The sequence below is a fragment of the Halichoeres trimaculatus genome, unplaced genomic scaffold (assembly GCF_033239565.1).
Source record: "Halichoeres trimaculatus isolate MK-OKI-2021-1 unplaced genomic scaffold, fHalTri1.1 fHalTri1_scaffold_14, whole genome shotgun sequence".
In the NCBI taxonomy this organism is placed as follows: domain Eukaryota; kingdom Metazoa; phylum Chordata; class Actinopteri; order Labriformes; family Labridae; genus Halichoeres; species Halichoeres trimaculatus.
The window spans coordinates 1,866,743-1,888,617 of record NW_027437192.1 but is presented as its reverse complement, the minus strand read 5'-3'; the positions used below and the strand labels follow the sequence as shown (position 1 = coordinate 1,888,617).

General features: G+C 43.1%; 1 protein-coding gene across 2 annotated transcripts in view; it reads left to right on the top strand.

Moving 5' to 3' along the window:
- LOC141802535 (cell adhesion molecule CEACAM5) overlaps nucleotides 1–21,661 on the top strand; it is a 30,573-nt gene extending 8,912 nt beyond the window's left edge. Inside the window, exons 6-10 of one of the 2 annotated variants that reach the window (XM_074686070.1) lie at nucleotides 2,046–2,324; nucleotides 3,334–3,588; nucleotides 5,182–5,299; nucleotides 14,675–14,713; nucleotides 18,494–21,661. In XM_074686070.1, coding sequence (XP_074542171.1) covers nucleotides 2,046–2,324; nucleotides 3,334–3,588; nucleotides 5,182–5,299; nucleotides 14,675–14,693 — 671 coding nt within the window. In that variant the 3' untranslated portion in view covers nucleotides 14,694–14,713; nucleotides 18,494–21,661. Of the gene's footprint in view, nucleotides 1–2,045; nucleotides 2,325–3,333; nucleotides 3,589–5,181; nucleotides 5,304–14,674; nucleotides 14,714–18,493 lie in introns of those variants that run through there. The other variant, XM_074686071.1, reaches the window with a different exon arrangement.
- The last annotated feature ends 214 nt before the right edge of the window (nucleotides 21,662–21,875 follow it).

Below are 21,875 nucleotides of genomic sequence, written 5' to 3'. Positions count from 1 at the left end.
CTGACACGCCTCGAGGGCGCGAGGCGGTAAAGTGGTCTGAGATTAGTCACACGAGCTGTTTGTGGCTCCTGAGCACGGACAGGCCGCAGACGCTCGCCACTGCTCGCACGCCTCACCTGTGAGGTGTCGAAACGTGGAGGAAAACACGGAGAAGTGGCGCTGTCTGTAATTACCGCCAAGGAATTTCCCGTTTGGTTTGAGAGGAGCTGTTTTTAAGTTGGCGGCAGACCATTCCTGTGTGATTGTGTGTGAATGTGTGTGAATGTGTGTGTGTGTGTGAAACCTGTTGGGTGGAGGATGGTTTTACATTTTGCCCTGCAGCATTTCTGTTTTCTTCCTGAATGATGGCACAGAGCGGGAGGAGCAGTTCGCATGATAAAGGAAGTTTTTGGTTCATGAAAGAGAACAAGGAAAAACTGGGGGGAGGGGGTTACTGGGTGTTGAAATGCTGAGCCCCAACCCTTTAACCCTGACAGCTCTTGTTCTATTTATCACATCGGACCCATTATGACATCATCAGCTGTGTGGTTTCCATAGTGATGGGGAGCAGAGCTGAATTCTAGTTCCAGTTCTATTCATAACATCTGTTTAGAACTCTCACTCTTTATGACATCATCATCTGTGCTGCTTCCATAGTGATGGATCATCTCCATTCATTTTAATGGGCAAAAATAAAAAGGAAAATTCTGAATGTTTAAAAAAAAAGTACGAGTTAGAAATGTGAAAATTACATGCAGGATTCTCCTGAACACGCTGAACATTTTATAATTCAAACTGTGAAAATTTGTAAAAATTTGTGGGAGGAGCAGAGAGCCAAAAAAAAAAAACAGGAAAAAAGATATTTTTTTAAAGTCACTGGATTTTTAGAAATATAGAGAAATAGATTTTATTTATCAAGGAAAAGGTGATTAAAGTAATTCAGGAGCCACAAAAAATCTACTTTATCTTTACAATAAAGACAAAACAGTGTGTGCAATTCTAAACTAAAAAAAAAAAAGTAACCAATTTTTTAAACAAAAAGATTTTGTGTTTATAAACGTGTTCATGTGATGTTTTATTCTTTTTGTTTGTAATGAATTTGTAAATATTTAAAAACAAAGAGAAAAAATTGTAATGGCAATTTTTCTTTAGAAAAAAGCAAAATTTATGAAATTGCAACAAGTGCAACATTTTTCAAGTATTTGAAAATTTCAAAAATTTGCAAAATCTTTCAAGAAATGAAATTTTAAAAATGTGGGAAAAAAATGAAACATTTGCCAAAATTCCATGATTTCAAAAACATTGTTAGATTAGTAAGTTCAAAAAGTAGCAAAGTTTAAACATTTTTTTTTTCAAAAATTTGCTTAATTAAAAAAAAAAGAATTAAAATAATTGGAAGACATTGCAGAAATAAAAAAAGTTGCAAAAATTAAAAAAAAAAAAAAAAAGAAATTGCAGAATCTTCCAAAAATTTTGATTTTTTTTTAAATCAAAATTTCAAACAATGTCGAAAATTGAAATTTATAAAATTTCCAAAAGTGCTTAAAATTTTCAGAAATTTTCCCCAAATTATAAAGGCTTTATTGCTTTAGGTGATGCATATTTAGTTTAACAAAATCTTAATGCATGATGTTATTTCAGCTCAGTGTCTTTTTACTCATCAATACCTTCTGTCATAAAAATACAAAATTCTGTATTTAACAATATTTTTTAAAAGCTACAAGGAGCCACTGCAAAGGAGTCAAAGAGCCGCAGGTTGAAGACCCTTGACAGAGACCAATGTCAGATCCTCGATAACTTTTAAGCTGATAAGCAATGTATCTAAAAATTCACCCCCCGTACGGTTGTCGTAGACGAAGAAAAAAAGAGATATAAGGAGAAAAAAAACAAACCTTTTTTTAGTACAGAGCTTTAAACATGTTTATTTCTGCTTTAAAGTTTTAACATAGGACTCTATGGGGACTGACTCACTTTAGGAAACAGCCTCAAGTGGACACTGGAGGAACTGCAGCCAGAAGCGACACAAAGAAAAGATGATGTTGATAATCTCTTATCTCTTGTCACAGATCCCATCATTGGAGCAAAACTCACTGGTCCAACTGGGACCCTCATCGCCGGGAACAGCACAGCCAACCTCACCTGCACCGTCACATCCGGCACCGTGAAGACCAGGACCTGGACCAAGGACGGCAAACCCCTGGCTGCCAGCTCCCGCGTCGTGTTTTCCAGCGACTTGAGCTCGGTGATGCTCAGCCCGCTGCAGAAAGAGGACAACGGAGAGTTCACGTGCGCGCTGAGCAACCCCGTCACCCAGAGCAAAGCCTCCCACAAGATGGTGGTGAACTGTGAGTGTCCGTCCTGCTGAGAGACGCAAACACGCCGCGCTGGAGGGGTTTATGGTCTCTTCATGTTTGGACGTTTGGTTTGTCGGGTGGTGATTTGTTTTTATTGCACATTTACGACCCGGCAAAAGTCCATAAAGGAGACCTTTCAATTTAAGCAAACCTGCCACATATTGACCCACGTTATTAAGCGATACGGCTGACACACGGATATCAAGCTACTCATACATGAATAAAATTAAATCTGATCTGGAAAACAGATTTTTTTAGGGGGTTAAAACCTTTTGGGTTGGATTTTAAGACGACTTTGACCCAGTGAATTGGTATTATTTATTCAGGTTAGGCCACAAAAACCAAACAAAAACTTTGAAATTCATTTATTTATTCAAACTCTAGAAGAGTGTTCTGTTTAAAGAGGGGGTAGTCTGCTCCTTTAGTCTTAATTCTGTCCACTGGGGCCACCGTATATATCTTTACTCAATTTAAAGCTCAAATTAGTCCTATTTTTCTCTCTCTGCTGTTCTAGAGAATTCTTATTTCAGCTTCTGTCTGAAACACCTTGTTTAAGCTACTGTCTCTTTAAGATAAACCCCCTTCAATCTGATTGGCCCACCCTTTTGAAGCCTGTGGGAGGCGTGGCTATGGGCAGACCTTAGAGTTTGAGGCCCGTGTCTCTCTAATGTGTTTTGAAACAGTTGAGAGATCCTTTTTCTTTCCTTTTTTTGGTACTTTAGATCCACGTTTACAACGCAGGAAAAAAAATAATACCCCTCTTTAAAGCTTGGGTCGTATCTAGAGCTTAACTATTGTATCAGTACAGTGATGTGGAAAAGGTAAACGTTTTTGAACTTAAAACAACATCATCCATGAGGTAGCTTCTATATAGGCCCCCTTTAATTCGTGTAGATTTTGGCGCCCCCTGTGGACAAAGTATGCAACAGAGAAGCCACAGGAATAAAATATTTCAAGATCTTTAACTGACCTTTTCCTCTCTGTCCTGCTTCGTTACCAGATGGTCCAGAACCAGTGACGGTATCAGGCGAAACCGCCGTTGAGGTGAACGACCCCGTGACGCTCACGTGCGCTGCGGCCTCCATGCCGCCCGCCACCTACACCTGGAAGTTTAACGGCACTCTGACCCAGGTCAAGACGGCGCAGTACGTCATCGAAAAGGCCGTCTACAAAAGCACTGGGACGTACACGTGCGAGGCTTTTAACTCTGTAACCAAGAAGACTACGACACACACCCACACCCTGTCCGTCAAAGGTAAGAGCGCTGAAGGAGAATGAGAAAAGTTGATATTCCAGAAAAGGGTGAGATCTTGTAGACGCAAAGTCTGAGAAGTTCATCTTAGGGTCTGGATTTAGGAAATAGTTTGGTTCATTTTGGTGCGGTACATATTTTGTGGCTAAAACTGGGACAGTTCCCCAAATCACAGACCTGTACCGTACCACTTTTTGTTTCCTTTCTGTTGGGATGTCGGACTAAACCGATCTAACACCAGATGGTGGAGCTAGACACACTGCAGTCTTTGTGAAGAGAACTTTCTTTTCACCAACAGAACAAAAATGTGTCGCATTTTTCTTCTTCGTTGGATTTGTTAACAGGGTACAATGTGTTGTGCTGCTACGGTGACTCAGCTATCTGTATTTAGCTTCCACGCCTCCTAAGAAGGACATGTTTGGTTGCTTGGCTCAAAGTGAGGTCGCCACAAAAACTGCTCCCCCTGGTGGCTGGCTGCAGTATAGGTAAAAAAATCCATCTCCCCAGTCATTCCAGATGGGCTGTGGTCAAACTTTAAAAAATTAATACGCCTGGTAGAAATGTTTCTCACGTCTGATTGTTGTGGTGATTTGAAGATATCATTTGGCTGCCTTGTATTCAAGTCCTCTTTTTTCTGAAAAGTTTTGTTTTCATTAGTTATACGAGGTTAAAAACAAGGCTTTACGTCACGTTTAACGATGATTGACAGCTGACGTTCTTGTGTATTTTTTTCGGGGATTGTAAAATATGTCGGGAGGTAGAGTCAGGAAGTGATTAGACTTTTAATTTTTGTCACCAGCTCTACTTAGATTTTCCCAGAATCCCTCACAGTCTCTACTGCACAGACTCTGGCTGCCTGTGACGGGGGAACTTTGGCTCCAAAGATTACTTGAAGCCAGTTTATCTTAAACTTCACTCTATTTTTTGTATATATATATAAATATATATATATATAGAGAGAGAGAGAGAGAGAGAGACTACAACCGTATTTCTTCATTAAACATTGTTGTAAACATGTTTATTTCTGCTTTAAAGTTTTAACATGGAGCTCTATGGGCACTGACTCGCTTTAGGAGACAGCCTCAGGTGGACACTTGAGGAACTGCAGCCAGAGGAGGTTATTTTTACTCCTGAAGGATTTCCTTCTTGTGCTGTTGTTGCTGTTTGCACAATAGCACTCTACTTTTAGCGGTTAGCTTAGCAGAGTTGTACAGGATGTGGTTGGTTGGAGGCCAGAATCTGATGTCATGCGTGTGTTTCCTGACACCGATGGTCAGTGTGGTCTGTCAGGTTGGTAAAGTTTCAGGCGTAACGAGCATTTCCACAGAAGTGAATCACTGAGACTCCGCCCACAAACACGGTGACTCACTTCCTCTTCTCAGTTTCAGTCTGAGACTCAAAGTCTGTCCCTGATTACTTCCTTCATGTACGAATGTTTGCACCAACATGTGGACTCCCAGATTTTCTGATACCTGGTCTGAAACCAGACCAGCCTGAACCTGAACATCCAGGTCAGGCAGTGACATCACACCTCAGCTGCACGACCGTCACGTCTCTGTTGTCCTGTGACTTTAACAAACGTGTGTTTCTCTGCAGAGGAGGGGGCGCTGGATGACGGTCTCTCAGACGGAGCCATCGCTGGGATCGTCATCGCCGTCATCGTGGCTCTGGCCGCTGCCATCGGTTTGATCATGTACTGCAGGCAGAAAGTACCGTAAGTACTCCAAACTTTGATGCTCTGTACTCTGAAGTCTTCGAGCTCTGTGCGGCTCTGTGTCAGCGTGTGTTTTCTGACCCTCTTTCCTCGCCGCTCATTTCTGTCATTCTTGGCGTCAGCATGTGTTACAGTCATTTCAGACGCTTCACCACCTTCCTGGAGATTCTCCTCATTCCTCTCGCGCCTTGGCGTCTCGCAACATGTCAGACTTACACACACACAGCTGTACACACAGCTGTACACACACTGTAGGGTTGCCACGCCCTTTGAAATCTGTGTTTTTTGGACAAACGTTACAAATATCAGAGTATCTGAAGTGATAAAGAGCTTTTTCTTGATTATGTCGTTGAGTTTATGGAGCTGCAGTCGGTACCTGAACGCCTCAGCAGTGATGCAATCCCGTCAGATTTCATCACGGCGTGGAGCCGAACAGGAAGCTGCCATCCTGAAGCAGAGCAAACAGAGGAGCCGTACCTGAGTCTGAAACCTGAAACCAGGAGTGTGTGACTGCGACTCGCTCGGTCTGTCAGGAAGTTTTTAAACCCAGCAGTGATCATCCGTCCGTCTCCTCCTTCCTCCTTTTATTTCCTCTGCTCTCTCTTCTGATTTGTTTGTCTGCGCTCGGAGGCAACGAGCTGAAACAGGTTGACTCTTCGTCTGTCTGCTGCTGTTGGGGTTTGTCAGTCTCAGATTCAGCTGATGTGGTGTAGCAGTTTTCCTCTGTGATGATGGATATTTAAGGAGATGTTGGTCTGATTTCAGACTTTCAAACTTTGGCTCTGGATCATGAGATGACCTCAAATCATGGCTAAAACCATGCGAAGGCTTTCATATTTCGAGGAATTTAAAGGGGTTGTGAGGAGTTTGAAAGTAATCTTAAGAAAGTCATTCTAGATATATGCCTGACCCGAATCCACACTTTAAAATGAGATTATCAGCACCAATATAGATTATTCCTCAGAGTTACTTCTCAGCTTCCTGATCTGGTCAGGCAGGATCGGATTGATTTACGGTACGTCTAGGTCTCTATGACGACATCACGCCGGCTGATGAAGTTGAGTAGAGAGAAGAAAGATCTGTGTTTTTCTCTGCTGAAAACAATTTCTGTGATTAATTTTGTAGTGATGGTGGACACTGGAGCCTAACTGTCAGACAGAAAAAGGACAGAAGAGCAGAAGAAAGAGAAACAGGAGGAAGATAGAGCACAAGCCAAAGGCTAACACACAAGCTTAAGGCTAATGTACAGGCTAAAGGCCTAAAAAACAAGCCTAAGTCTAAAATACGAGCTTAAGGCTAAACTAGATCTAAAGGCTAAAACACACGGTAAAGGCTAAAACACACAGACTAAAGTCTAAAACACATTTAAAGGCTAAAACATTAGCTTTAAGCTAAAACAGGAGCTAAAGGCTAAACACAGGCTAAAGGCTTAAACATGGGCTAAAGGTCTAAAACATAAGCGAAAGGATAATCAAAAGGCTAAAAGCACAAGCCAAAGGTTAAGCTAATGGCTTAAACACAAGCTAAAGGCTAATATAAAGGTTCAAACACAAGCTAAAAGCTAATGTACAGGCTAAAGGCTAAAACACGGGCTAAAAGCTGAAACACACAGGCTTAAGTCTAAAACACAAGCCTAAGGCTAAAACACATGCTAAAGGCAAAATATTGGCTATAAGCCTAAACCACAAGCCAAAGGATAAGCTAAAGGATAAACACAAGCTTAAGGCCATTATACAGGCTAAAGGCTAAAACACAAGTTCAAGGCTAAAACACAAGTTTAAGGCTAAAATACGAGCTGAAGGCAAAACACAGAACACAAAATTAAATCATTTACTCATTGTCTTGTCTCAATTTGTAGCGCTACGTAACTGTAGAGATAAATACCACACTACGTAGTGTTGTATCCAGTACTTTTATGAACTTAATCTCCTGACATCTTGACGTAGCTCTGAATCTGAGTTTCTCCAGGCTTTGTGAAAAACCTTATGAGGTTAGTTTCATCCTTTTTGAGCTGGTTATTGGTGATTGAATCACAGTAAAATCTGTTTATTTGGGTTCACAGCGCTCAGTATGCCAAGTTTCAGCTGATGTGTGTTTGTTAGAGACAGTGAAAGTGAGACTCAGTAGAGAGAGGTCAGCTTCACGTAGCTGGATCCATTTGGTTTTATTCTTCTAGTGGCAGTAGTGGTATTTCATCAATCAGGATATTTTTAATCTTGAAGAGTGTTTGTTAAAGTACAGGAAACTCTGTTCCAACACCTTAAGCTCCGCCCCCTCCTGTCACAAACAACCCGCTCAGAGAGGTCATCTGGCTTCAGACGGAGGAGGTGTTTAGCTTCAGATCCCCCTCCTCCTCCTCCTCCTCCTGAAGCCGCTGCCCCGCGGCCTCCAGATGATTGACGCGTCTGTCCTCAGTCATTTTATCTTCATCGCCGTCATCTTCGTCTGTAGTCGGTGTCAACACTGACGACAGGAGGCTTTTGTTCTCCGTCTCCAGAGCAGAAAGATCCAGACTGTTTGTTTCTCTGACAGCCCGAGGACACGGCTCGGGATTTGTTCTAGACTAAAAAGACAAGTTCGGGTCTGAAGTGTTGGTTCAGGGTTTCCCTCCAGGCTGAGGGATTTCTAGGAAGCTGAGAAATCCACCTGACGTTTGGCTCCAAGTGTTTACACCTTAAACAGGCTGAAAACAGCTTAGATACTGCTCTGACTGATGTGAAATCTTCTTTTTAAAGAAGCTGGATCCAGAAATGTTTGAGATTTGTGCTTAAGGAAAGCTAAAACCAGTGAATTCATGATGTTTCTCATGGTTGAACCTGCACCGTGCAGGAGGATCTGCAGGTGTTTGGAGAAAAATGAGCTCACGACACAACAATGCTCCTGTCCTGAAGGTGTTCAACCAAAACCGGTTCTCTGTAGGCTACAATAACACACACACACACACACACACACACATCTGTGACATGGGGGCATGGGAGCAGGAACACACACCTGAGTTCACGACTCAACGCACAGATCTGTCCCTGTGATAGTCTCTCAGCCGCCCGCACATGAAGTTTCAATAAAACGCAGAATCAACGGATTCAGCGGCTCCTGCAGGTGCAGACAGGAAGTCAGAGGGACGCTTTGAAACGGACTAAAACCAGGCGCTGATCCGTGTCTGAGAAAACCTGCAGCAGTCTGAACGATGGAGGATCTGATGATAAGATCAGTAAACAGTCAGGAGCTGGTCAGGGGAGCCCACCTGGGAGGGGAGGGGACGCGTGCTCCACCTCTGCTTTATTCTCCTATACAACCTGCTGCTGACTGTCTCAGCCTCTACCTGAGGTACCATGAGACGGATGACACACACTCACACACACTCACACTCTCACACACACTCTCTGAACGTGGCCTTGTAGCTGGATTAAGTCGCTCTTTTTGGGTTTCGATGTTTTGAAAACAGCCTGACTGCATTCCTCCTCTCTCAGCTGTCAATCACAGGCAGGAAGCCCCGCCCCCTCCCCCTCAGAGACAGGTGTGGGTGGCGTCCTGATGCTTTCATGTGCAGATATTCAGATTTAGCTGAATGATAAAGCTCATGTTGTGATCATGGTCCTTTGCCTGCAGGTGCAGATCAGGTGTGGTCATGTGATCTGAGCTCATGGTCACATGGTGTCAGGTTTCCAGCTTCTTGGTTGCTGTCCTATAACACCCGTAGACTCAGCTTCAACACTTTTTACAACTTTTCAGGCGACTTAAGAGGTTTGTTATGTCGAATAATTAACTTTGCAGGATTTCTTTAGAAAACTTTATCAATTCTTCTTCTGACAAAGTGTAAAACCTCCTCTCTGGTGATGAAAACTTCAGTCTCTCGTCGTCTTATGTGGCTTCTCCTCTGTTTGTTATCAGTTGCTGAACGAGGAGAATTGTTTATCAGGAAATGAAAACAAAATCTACATTTATCAGGAGAAACCATCTTCAAAAGTTTTCCTAACTGCTTTAAAAACCTCTGTTGCTAAGGTTTGCCTTACACTAACTATAACCTTTAAGGACCTCTGTTAGCTTAGCTTGGCTTTCCACCTGCTAAAGTCTGGACCATAAACTGTAAAAAAAAAAATAAAGGTCATCTTGCCCAGCCGGAGTGAGGTAGCTACAAAAACTGCTCCCCCTGGTGGCTGGCTGCAGTATAGGTCAAAAAATCCATCTTTCCAGTCATTCCAGATGGGCTGTGGTCAAACTTTAAAAAATTAACACACCTGGTAGAAATGTTTCTCACGTCTGATTGTTGTGGTGATTTGAAGATATCATTTGGCTGTCTTGTATTCAAGTCCTCTTTTTTCTGAAAAGTTTTGTTTTCATGAGTTATAAGGGGTTAGAAACGACTGGCTCCACTCAGATTCTCCCAGAATCCCTCACAGTCTTTACTGTGCAGACTCGGGCTGCTTAACTGCTATCAATGGGTTAGGGCTTTAAAATCGTACAGTGCTAAATGGCGAACCCACGCTGCCCACTCTGTGTACAGTCAGTAGTCTGGACCTCTACTAGCGTAGCTTCACCTTTCCAACTAACTAGCTTGGCTTTCAACCGGCTATAGCCTGGACATTTGCTAGCTTAGCTTCACCTTTTAATTTCCAACTGCTACAGCCAGGACCTCTGATAGCTTAGCTTGGCTTTCCACTAGCTACAGCTTGGGTTCTGCTAGCTTAGCTTGGCTTTCCACCTGCTATAGTCTGGCTCTATGCTAGCTTAGCTTCACCTTTCCAACTGCTTAAGGCCTGGATGTCTACTAGCTTATCTTGGCTTTCCACCTAATACAGTCTGGCTCTATGCAAGCTTACCTTCACCTTTCCAACTGCTACAGCCTAGACCTCTGCTAGCTTAGCTTGGCTTTCCACCTGCTATGGTCTGGCTCTATGCTAGCTTAGCTTTTCCTTTCCAACTGCTAAACCCTGGATCTCTACTAGCTTAGCTTGGCTTTCCACCTGCTACAGTCTGGCTCCATTCAGGCTTACCTTTACCTTTCCAACTGCAAAAGCCTTAACTTGTGCTAGCCTAGCTTGGCTTTCAACCTGCTATAGCCTAGATCTTTGCTAGCTTAGCTTCACCTTTTCAATTGTTAAAGCCTTAACCTCTGCTAAGTTAGCTCAGCTTTAAACCTGCCACAGCCTTGACCTCTGCTAGCTTAGCTCGTCCTCACACAAACATGTAAAAGAAAATATTTGGAATTTTTCCTGAGCCTTTGTTTCCCATCGACACAGCTCCATCTTTAACTGAACGATGACTTTATTTGATAATATCATGAAGAGAAGGGACAGTTTTTTATCAGCTCGAGGTTAAATTTTAACCTTGTATGGTTAAAAAAAAGAATAACTTTGAGAGAAAGAGAGAGGAATGCCTTCCTATCAAACAAGTTTCTCTCGAAACAACCTGCTAGAGTTTTTTAACACCACTGATTGAGACGTTTTGCTGCTCAATCTGTTTCAGTCTGTGGTCGTTTTGTAGCTGAGAAAAACTCGTCAGAGAAAAAGCTTCATGTTTAGGTAATTACAGGAAACACTGGATGACAGACGTGTGTATCAAAGGCTTCAGGAACCATCAGTACGAAAGATGTTTTCCTCCTGGAGAAGCTCTGACCTCTCACGCTCGATCATTTCTAACCGCTCTGATGAAAAGTCTCTCCTCCTCCTCCTTGATGCTGCGTTCAAAGACAAGCTGCCAGCTGGGAAAACCCGCTCACATCACACCCATCAGTCATAATTACACATCAGAGCTTTTTCTGCAGGTTTGATTTCTCTTACAGAGCTTCATCAGCTCGAGAGAAAATCATGAAAACCGTGAGTTCTTCGTCTTTCTGCGTTTCGTCTGAAAGTGTTGAGAAACAGGTGCAAACATCGGCTGCTGTGATTGGTTCAAATCTCTTCCTGCTTCCCTCAGCTGACCTTTACCGTCAGCGGCCCGGCCTGGTCTGAGATCTCTCTGCGGCCTGGCCTGGGTTTGGTTCCTGGGAGTGATCCTCCTCCTCCACCTCCTCGTCTGTGGCTCGGTGTGAGGTTTCCTCTCCTGCAGGGCGAGGCAGGAATGTCAGGAATGTCACCGTCATGTCCGCGCTTGTTTCCTGATGCTCCTCACGTTCGTGTCGTCTTATCTCTGTCATTCTGAAACTACAGTTTCTCTTTTCATCATGTCAGGTCTCTCTCAGGGCGGTGTTTGCTCACATCGTCACAGCCGTGTCTTTCTCTTGGTGGTTTGGATCACATTTAGCTTCTTTCCTCTCTGACTGTTTCCTGTATTATTACCACTCAGTGTTTGTCAGTGTTAAACTGAAAAAATGAGTTATTACAGTAACTTTTCAAAAGAGGAATAACTCCTATTAACTCCATTCATGCACTCTGTAGCTTGTAGCTCATGGAGGCTAAGGCTAATGCTAATATTTAAAGAGGGGTTAGTCGACTTTCCCATATCTTAAACATGCATGTAAAGAAGTTATGTTATAATTACGGATCTGGTTTCCATTAAGTTTACAGATACCCGCCAAATGGAGCAGTACCACTGGAAACCATGGGGGGGCAGTGTTGCTGTTACTACTTGATGCGTAGCTTTAGTGAGACAAGAAGAAGAAACAACAATGGTGGAACTTGGGGCGATATATTTACGGCCTCACCAACCACCGCCTTCTACAACGCTGCCTCTGTTTTTGTCTTTTATGCTAGCGGTACATTAGCATCACCTCCTCCACAGTCGCCATGTTTGTTTTTAAGTTTGTTGTTGTCATAAACTTCGACTCTGGGCTGCCTCCCCTGGTGGATGTGTTGGTTAATAGCAATGCTAACGTAAAAGCAGTGACGGTAACATTGTTTGAAAAGGACCGATACATTCTTGTACATAAAAGAAAGAGAAATGGGCCTTTAATCTGTCGTCAAACTGCTTAAATCAGCCCGGTCTTTATTTAGCATTAGATCTGTATGAGACTTGCTGAAATAATGAAGTCATCACATAAGAATCTGAGGGCTGGGCCTCAAACACTAAGGTCTACCCATAGCCCCGCCCTCCACATCCAAAGGGCTGGCCAATCAGAGGGAAGGGGGTTTGTGGGGCGAGGAGCCTTAAAGAGACGCAACAAGGCGCTTCAGACTAGGGATGGGTACCAAATTAGGTACTTTTATAAGTACTGACTGAATTCTGTCAAAAGTATCGGGTATCAATTCACGTTAAGTCAAAAGGTACCATGTTTAGGTACCTAAATGCATCTTTTTGACTGTGAGGGGGTGGAAGACTAGTTGATTTTCCATGCTGGACATGAACACAGCATTACAAGGTTATATATTGAAAAATAAATGTGCTTAATTAAAAAAAATATATATTATTAAACAAATTGATATTTTTACCACATAAACACAAAAAAGTACAGAAAATCAGTACCGTTGAGTACTGGTACCAATTGCCAGGTACTGGACATCAGTACTGTATCGTTTCAAAAGTGAAAGGTATCCATCCTTACTTTAGACGGAGCCTGATATAAGAGTTTTTTTTAAAACACCGGGGAGAGGAGGGTTCATGTTTAAGCCATAGTCTGTAGAAAACATGGATGTAGTCTCGCCGACGTCACCCGTTTGTTTCTGAAACGGAAAATGAAGCACATTGGCTATAGCGGCCATATTGGTAGTGGCAAGGGCTTCGCCTACAGCCATAGAGCGCCAGCCGTCACGTGACCCTCAGCTGTGCCTCTTATTGGAGGAGCTCGAGATCTTAATATCCTCTGAACGGCCGAGTAAAAAAAAAAATTCACCCCCCGCACAGTGGGTGCTGATAGTAAAATTAGCGACTCAGACAGGAGACGTTTTTTGAACCAGGCTGTAAATAGGTTAATTTCAGCTTTGAAAACGGCTTTTTTTGACTTGGTGTGTATGTGACATCTGGTACTTCCGGAGCCAGCCTCATGCAAACACTCGACGAACAGCAGATTTTAGCACTTCAGCATCGTCTCATATTCTGAGACTGGAGGTTGCCCCTTGGTTTAAGCTCATGAATCATGTAAAGATAGTATGGAACAACAAGAGACACAGGATAAAGACAGACAAAAAAAATACCGTCAATAAATGTAAATATTGATTTGGTTGATAAATATTGTCAAAGTAGTGGTTATCATAACGCAGTCAGAGCTGGTTAAAAAGCTCAGGGTCTTCAGTTTCCTCTAAAAAACTCTGTGAGCTCAGAGAGTTCCGGAATGTAGTGACATCACAAAGAAAGAAAGCTCTCTGTGCTTGATGATGTCGAACATTCTAGAACCTCATTGATGGAGCTTTCAAAACAAGAGCAAGGACTTTCAGTTCTTAAAGAGACAGGAGCCAGAGCAGAGACTGGAGGAGGAGAGAAGACTTAAATAAACACCAGGGAAACGACAATGGAGATTTTTTTGACTAAGATAGTGTCGTCTAGTATAGCTGAAAGCGTATTAAATTATTACCCCACTCTCAAAACCAACTGAGACAGACACTTATCTTTTTTTCCACAGTGTCATCGGGCACAGGGGGAGGAGACAGACTATCTGTAAGATCAGGTCGTCTTTGCTTTCACTTTTGAGGATGTCTTAGTCAGAGACCAACACTTTTTAAGAAGTAAAAACTTGAAACAGGAAGTGAACAACCAACAAATCAAAAATACTCTTTAGCAAACATCAGTTAAAGTCGATCGTCTTTGGTGTCGCCATGTTTGTTCTTTTCAAACAGACTCCAGACTAACAAACAAACAAACAAACACGCGTCTCCACCCTGAGCGACCCCACACAGCCTCTCAGGTGTTGTTTCTGTGTAAACTGTCGTAAACTCGGGCTGTGGGGTAGAAAAACAGCCAAAGGCACTTTTTTTTTTTTACATCAAAGTTTCTGCCTCCCAGTCCCCTGACCTGTCAAACCTCTGAGCCTGGTGTTTGGTCTGCGGCTCTTATCAGCCAGTGGAAACTGTATCTGAGTTCCTGAGATAAGATTCATGATTGGACAGAAAGACGGCGGTCCAGGCGGCGGCTGTTTGCGCTGCCTGACTCCCTCAAAGCTGCTCTGGAGGTTTCACGAGAAGGTCAAACAGTTTCATCAGAGCCGGTGTGAAATGTCGAAGCTGACGGATTGTGTATCGTGTGTGTATCGAGTGTGTATCGAGTGTGTATCGAGTGTGACGCCGCCGTCAGACAGATGTGTGATTGAGAAAACAGAGAATCATTTCCATACATGTAAAAAACACTCTGTTTGTTTCCACTGAGGTGACGTTCACCTTTGTTTTCATTTCCTGGTGTTTGTATTCAAACTCGTTTTCCCTTCACTGCTTTTTCTTCCAGGAATATCTCTGATTATCTTTGTTTCTGTCAGAGCCACTGAACTGATGTGTGTTTTCTCTTTTTCAGGGTCGAGTCCCCGTATTAAAGACGCCCTGCACACTGCTGGTGAGTCACATGACCACACACACACACTTACACTTTCACTGAAACTAGAAGAAAACTAGTTTAACTCCATCATAACAGACTCATAAGCTTCATATTTGTGTCAGTAAAATATCAAGCATTCAGCATTTATCGGCTAACGAAGCGTTCACACCTGCACTTGGACCACATGTTGCACTTTGATGCTGAACCAAACAAATGACCTGAGATCACCTGAAGGAGCGTGTGGTTTCTAATCCACCCTGGAGCGTTTTGTTTGCAGTGGGAATACATTAACCCAGAAACCCAAACACAAACAGCTGCAGGACTCATCACACTAGTAGTAGCAGCTACTACTGACAGATGCTAGGCTACAGCTGCTACGCTAACTGCAGTTACAGCTGATAGTTAGCAAAAAATAAACGATATGTTACGCTCAACCTCTTAAATCTGAAACTATGACGCCTGTTCAGAAGTGTTAAAAATCTGGGGCGCCAATGTTACTTAGCGGTCTAGGTTGCGCACCCTTGTGGCCAGCCTTTGAGCAAGCAGGCGGGTTCGACACCTTCCCATTGGCTGTTTAATCCTTAAACTTTTATAGCCAAACACAATGTATTTAATACTTGGCTGTCAAAAACCTCTATCTCATCAACATGATTAATAGTTTTCTTAAAAAACGGTTAAAAAAAGTATTCTGCCCCCTGGAGGATTATCATCACATTACATATATGAAATGGTATCACAATAGTTTATTGTGGATTATGTTAAAAGGGTTAATAAATGTCTAAATTCCCCAAACTGGAACTTTCTGGCTGTTTTCTGATGGGTCAGACTGTACAGGGTTGAACTTTAAAGGAAAAAATGCAAATCAGACACAAAACTTACAAAAATGAATGTAATGTATCATCATACCAGGGCTGGCAGAGCATATCTTTATATTTTTACATGCTGTAGTGTCATTTTTGCACAAAACTTTTGTAATACATCAATACAACTTTTATACCCCTAATTTAAATAAATTGAATAGACTTATGTCCAGATTTACTCAATAAATTGCTTTTAAAAAAAGTGAAAAAACAAACAAATTTTATGTTCGAAAGTGTCATTAAAAACCAGAAGTGACCATATTTGGAAGAGTCGTAATTTAATTGGTGCGCAACAATATTTTACACAAGTTGTATTAGTAGAGACCAAATAAAGCCTTTGTTGAAGTGTGAAAAGCTGCAGTTCCGCATGTGTCCACTAGAGGCTGTCTGCAGAAACAGCAGAAACCACATACACACTCATTCAAAAAGCCGATAGATTCCCTATCCTCTATTCTCTATTTCAGTGTTTTTTTGCCCCTGATTTACCTGATTTCTAAAGTTATTAAACTTACAAGTTAGTCCGTATAAGGGCGTAGCTGACTGGATTTACAGGTGGGCACCCTGTAGCTGTTTATAAAAAGGCTAAAGTCCCGCCTCTTTACTCCATCCTAACTTAAACAAAGCTAATCTGAGTACAGCTTTTCCAGTAATGCTCCCATTGAGGATAGCCTCTAAAACTCTGCTTCACAAACAAATGGGTGATGTCATAGAAAGTATGTTTAGATATCAAAAAGCCTGTTACTCACATATTTCAGGTTTATTTGAAATTACATTTGATCGTTAGCTTTATAGCAGTGATAGGCTAATGTTACACCCCGTCAACTGAGTCAAAATGAGGTGAGGTGAGAGCCGCCCTGTGGTGGTGTCTTTGTCCCGTTTTACAATAAAAAACAGAGTGACCACGAAAAAAAAAAAACACCCAGGGGACAAATAAAAGATGAAGACTATTCAAATCATGTTTATTTTTATTTAATCTGTCCCTGAAGGCGCTTGTGTGTGTGTGTGTGTGTGTGTGTGTGTGTGTGTGTGTGTGTGTGTGTGTGTGTGTGTGTGTGTGTGTGTGTGGGGGGGGGGGGGGGGGGGTTGTTGAAACAGTAGCTACCAAGGCTGTCTCCATTCAGCCGAGCAAAAAAACAAAGAATCTGATCGTGTGTGTGTGTGTGTGTGTGTGTGTGTGTGTGTGTGGGTGTGTGTGACAAGGCCTAGAGATAAGAGTGTTGATTCAAAGTGGAGTCACACAGAGTCTTTGTGTGTTTCTGAGTGTGTGTGTATGTGTGTGTGTGTGTGAGCCCCAGTCAGCAGAAGTGTTTCCGGTGTTTTAGAAGAAACAGGTTCAAGTGTTTTCTCTGATCTCTGACACTCGGTGACAGACGAGAGTCACAAACCGACAACAGACACAGCAGAGATAAACACACCTCCATTCATAGTGACCCACTCTTCTTTACTGAAACCGCTGCACGCTGCTTCTGTTTGCATGTGTTTTAATCAGGTGCTATGCGTTAGCGGCGTAAGAGGGCCCCCTTATATGCAAATGAGAATAAATAACAAGTCATCAACAAACACAGCTGGTAACTCAAAACCCAGACAGCACAAAGTCGGAGTGAACTGGGAGGTAATGTTCAAAATGCTGCAGCCTTCATGAAGGTTTTAGCTGAAACGTTCCACTTATCATGAAAACAAACAAACCATCTCTGGGTGTTTCACAAACCATAGTTTAATAAAACTGTTTCTTAATAATCAGAGGTTAGATATGCAGTGTGCATATGTTCCCACAGCTTCTGTTCCCACAGCCTTTGTTCCCACTGCTCTATGTGCCTACAGCCAAATGTTCACACAGCCCTATCTTCCCACAGCCTTATGCCGATAGCCTAGTTCCCACAGCTCCATGTTCCCACAACTCCATGATCTCCCAGCTAATGTTCCCACAGCCAAGTTTACTACAGCTCCATGATCCTCTAGCTAATGTTCCCACAGCTCTTTTTTCCCAGTGCCCTATGTTCCCACAGCCTTATGCCTATAGCCTAGTTTTTACAGCTCTATGTCCCCACAGCTTTTATTCCCACAACCCCATGTCCCCAATGCTCTATGTTACTGTAGCCTTATGTTCCCACAGCTCCAGGCTGTGGGAACATAAGTTTGTGGGAACATAGAGCTGTAAGCACAAGGCTGTAGGCATAAGGCTGTGGTAACACTGGGCTATGGGTACTTAGGGCTGTGAGAACTTTTGGCTGGGGGAACATTGGACTGTGGGGACAAATAGCTGAGTGAACATTGGTCTGTGGGAACATTAGGCTGTGGGAACATTTGGCTGCGGGAACATTTGGTTGTGGGAACATTTGGTTGTGGAACAAATGGCTGTGGAACAAATGGCTGTGGGAATATAGAGCTGTGGGAACAAATGGCTTTGGGAACAAATGTGGAACAAATGGCTGTGGGAACATTGGGCTGTGGGAACATAGGGCTGTGGGAACATAGGGCTGTGGGAACAAAAGCTGGGAGAACATAGTGTTGGGGGAACATTAGGCTGTGGGAACATCAGGCTGTGGGAACAAAAGCTGGGAGAACATAGTGTTGGGGGAACATTAGGCTGTGGGAACATAGGGCTGTGGGAACACTGGGCTGACCCCGTTAGATCAGTCTGGAGTTGTATCTCAAAAGGGCTGAGCTGTTATTGATGACAGTCTAACTACATCCAAATTTAATAGTTTTCTTAAACTGAAATCAGCTGATCTCAAACTATAGATTCAGGATTTAACATTTTTCACAGTTTAAATAACTTCCTTAAACATCCTTAGACTCAGCCCCTCCCAGCTCTCATGTTGCAGACTGAATTATTGATTATTGACCTGTAAACAGCTGATGAATTAATCAGGAGTAATTAACGTCAGGAGAACACGACCGCTCATATTTTCTCCTCCTCTTCTTCTCCTCTCTCCAGGAGGTACAGGCCCAAACATCCAACCTTATTCCCCATTATCCACCTGTGCAGGAGGAGGGAGGGAGGAGCATCCAGCTGGTTTCCCATCATCCCTTTCTCTCCCTCTGTCCGTCTGGCTGAAGAGGATGATGGTGGACTCCTGATTTTGAAAAATGACGGACTCTCAGTTTGGATCACCTGGATTATCTGATCCACCTGCTTTTTTTTTTTTTTTTTACCTTTTGTCACTCCACCTTCTCCACCACCAGGTCACGACCTCCCCACTCCTCCTCCTTCTCCTCCTCTTCTCCTCTTCCTCCTCCTGTTATCAAACGTCATCCCTCACCTTTTGTTTTCGGCTCGCCGCCTCCTTCAGGAAACCAAAAACACCAAAAACTCTCGGACGTTTCCTGGACTGAGGCTGACGGACTGACGGCTCTGATGAGTGACTCTCTTTATCCTGGAAACCTGAGGAGGGAACACACACTCACACCCACACACACACACACACACACACACACACACACTGGAATATGAGATGACTGTGATGCCTGGTTGATCTCACACACACATACAGGCCACACACGTTGACTTTCGGGGCTCTGGGTTAAACTTATATCTGAAAATGCTTTTGTGGTTTGATTTATCTCGCGGTCTGTGCCGGGCGGGTGGAGTTTAGCTCATGGGGGCCACTTCAGGCGCAGCAGAGTGTTTCAAAGCTGAGTCTAGAAGCTTCTCTGGAGGACAGTCTGATCCAAAATACCTCAGTTCCTCTTTGAGAAGTCCAGTCCGGCCCTCACTCGTACAAACACGTCGCTGGTGCAAATTTTTTCTTTTACTACAAAACTTTACGAGCGTTTTCCCTCCCTCCTGTCCCCCCCTGACCGGCTGCTCCTCTTCATATCTCTGTTGTTGTCCCACAGCCTAATCACCAAGCTTTAAACATCCAAAATAACACGCTCAGCATCAATTTAACATCAGTTTTATGTTTTAGCGCTTCAAAAAGTGTCACTAGAAGGCGATTTTTAATATTACTCTTTTCCTCAGGGGTTGTTTTTGCCGTCTTTTCAGGAACTTCAAAATAAAAGCCCTTCTTTTTCTACAGTTGTTTTACAGAAATCTAAATTTTACTATCCCTGATGTGTTTTTTTAACTTGTAGCTAACAAAAATACCATAGTAGCTCATTTTCACTGTGTGCTAATGATACTAGCCTATATGTTAAATTTACCTCGTGAAAAAATCTGGTTATCACAAATCCTTTCACCTGGTTAGCCTGCTAGTTAGCATCCACATTAGCTGTTAGCATGCTCAGAGCAGTGAGCATTTTGCAAATAGAGATGTGCCAAACTGACCAATTCCCAACTAATCCAAATAAGAAAACATACATGAGGCTAAGAGCGCTAAGAGCGCTAAGAGCTAGCATCAACAAGTTAGCGTCCTCATGCTTGTGCTGGATCCTCGTTGCTCAGGCCGAGTGGTTACACACCAGGCTACCAGATCTGTGACTGTTTACATCCAGGTGGTAGAGCTTTAAAGCAATATGGTTTTAGCATTCACCTTAGCCACAGCACCTGCTAGTGGTGGAAAGCTGCACTACACCTGAAACACATATGACTGACATTTCAGGCCCACTTTGTAAAAATACTGATTAGCTTGCGGAGCATTGAGGGGACAACACTCAGTCTTTCTGTGCTCCTTCAAAGGATATCAAATTTAGCATAATTAAAGCTAAGCTAGTTGTGTATTGGTTGCATGGTAGATGTTCCAAAACTAGTTTTGGGATGTTTTGCACACTTTGACTATGATCACAAATTTTGGTCGCTGCACACGCTAACCATTTTGTTTGGTTGTGCTAATTTACCCGATATTAGCTTATCTCTTCTGCTGCTAGCATCCTGCAGATGCTCACAGGAGCCATGTTGTCTCTTCTTGCCTGGTTTGCTGCAGTTTGGGAGAATAATCAAGTTCATTTATTGGAAAAAAAACAGAGTCTAACATCCAAACCTTGACATATGTTCCTCTCGGTGGGGAAAAGCGCTATGCTAACGGCGTCAGATTGCAGGTTAGGAAGCTAATTAGCTGTTCACCTGCTGATGTCAGTGTGGTCAGGTCAGTCGTGCTGTGGTTATGACGCTATGGCAGCACAAAGAGCACTCTGTGTGCACACCTAGCAGTTACACCTGCAGCAGCTGTCAATCAAACTTAGCCCCGCCCCTCAGGTGTGTAAAGGCTGTCTACAGGAAAACACAGACAAGCTTAGATCCCAGATTTTTTACGTTCTGATTTCTTTGTCTTTCCCTTCATCCTCCACTTCCCCTCGGTCCAGGATCCTCTCCAGTGTTTGTTTTGAACCCTCCTGTAACGTCTCCCTGAGGATTGTAGGAGCAGGAGGAGGAGGAGGAGGAGGAGGAGGTGGTGTCTGAGGACAGGACTCGACACGCAGGGACGAGTCAGCGCGGTGAAGGAGAATCAAATAAAGGACAGAAAACAGGCGCGAAGCCGTTCGCTAGCGGTCGCATTCTTTGAATTTTGGAGGGAAAGTCAGTTCGCTTCAGGGCGGTGCTGCCGCGTGTTTTTTTAAGAGACCGGTTTGACCTTAAAAATAATAACAGGCTACCGTGACACAAGCTTTGACATGAAACTATCACACAAACATCCTTTTTTTAATCTCTGAGCTGGATTGGAGTATTTCAGCGTGTTTTCAGACGACTTCCTGCCTCCCAGCTGGTCCGGTCTTGTTTTATTTTGTTCCTGTGTGATCTCAGACTCCATCGTGCACTGATCTCCGGTGAGAAAAGTATTTATTTTGTTTAGAAATCCTTTATAACTGGAGCTGAAGATCATAGCTGGTCTGCAGGTCACACGTTCATCCTGTCATCTGTGGTTTTTGTGACGAGTTCACGCTGAAGATGCTCGATTAAAAAAACAGTATTCAGCGTACCAACCTCTCTGTTTGAGGACGGGGAAAAGCAGAATGTATTAAATCAGCCCCACATGTAGACGTGAGCTTTACTGGTCCTGAACAGAGACGTTTGTACGCTGAATAACACAAACTGCCCTCATGTAAATAATGTGATGTTTTTGGATGATGTGTGGGGTTTTCTATTTTTACAAACTGTCCCAGCTGTTTTAATCCTGTAAAAAAAAAAAAACATGAAAAGTTTGAATAAATGCCCCTCTGTGAAATCTGTGATCCTAAAATCATAGAAGTTGTGGACTTATTTTCTTAGAAATGTTCCTGTTTGTTTGTTTGTTTGTATTTTTACACTGAGCCGTCAGTTATTGGAGTAAGAACCAATCAGAGGGAGCGTATTTTCAAACGGTCCAATCAGACGAAGGAGCCAGTGTTGGTTTGAAATCTCTGGCAGGCTCGGTGTGTGCATACCTGTGTGAGTGTGTGTG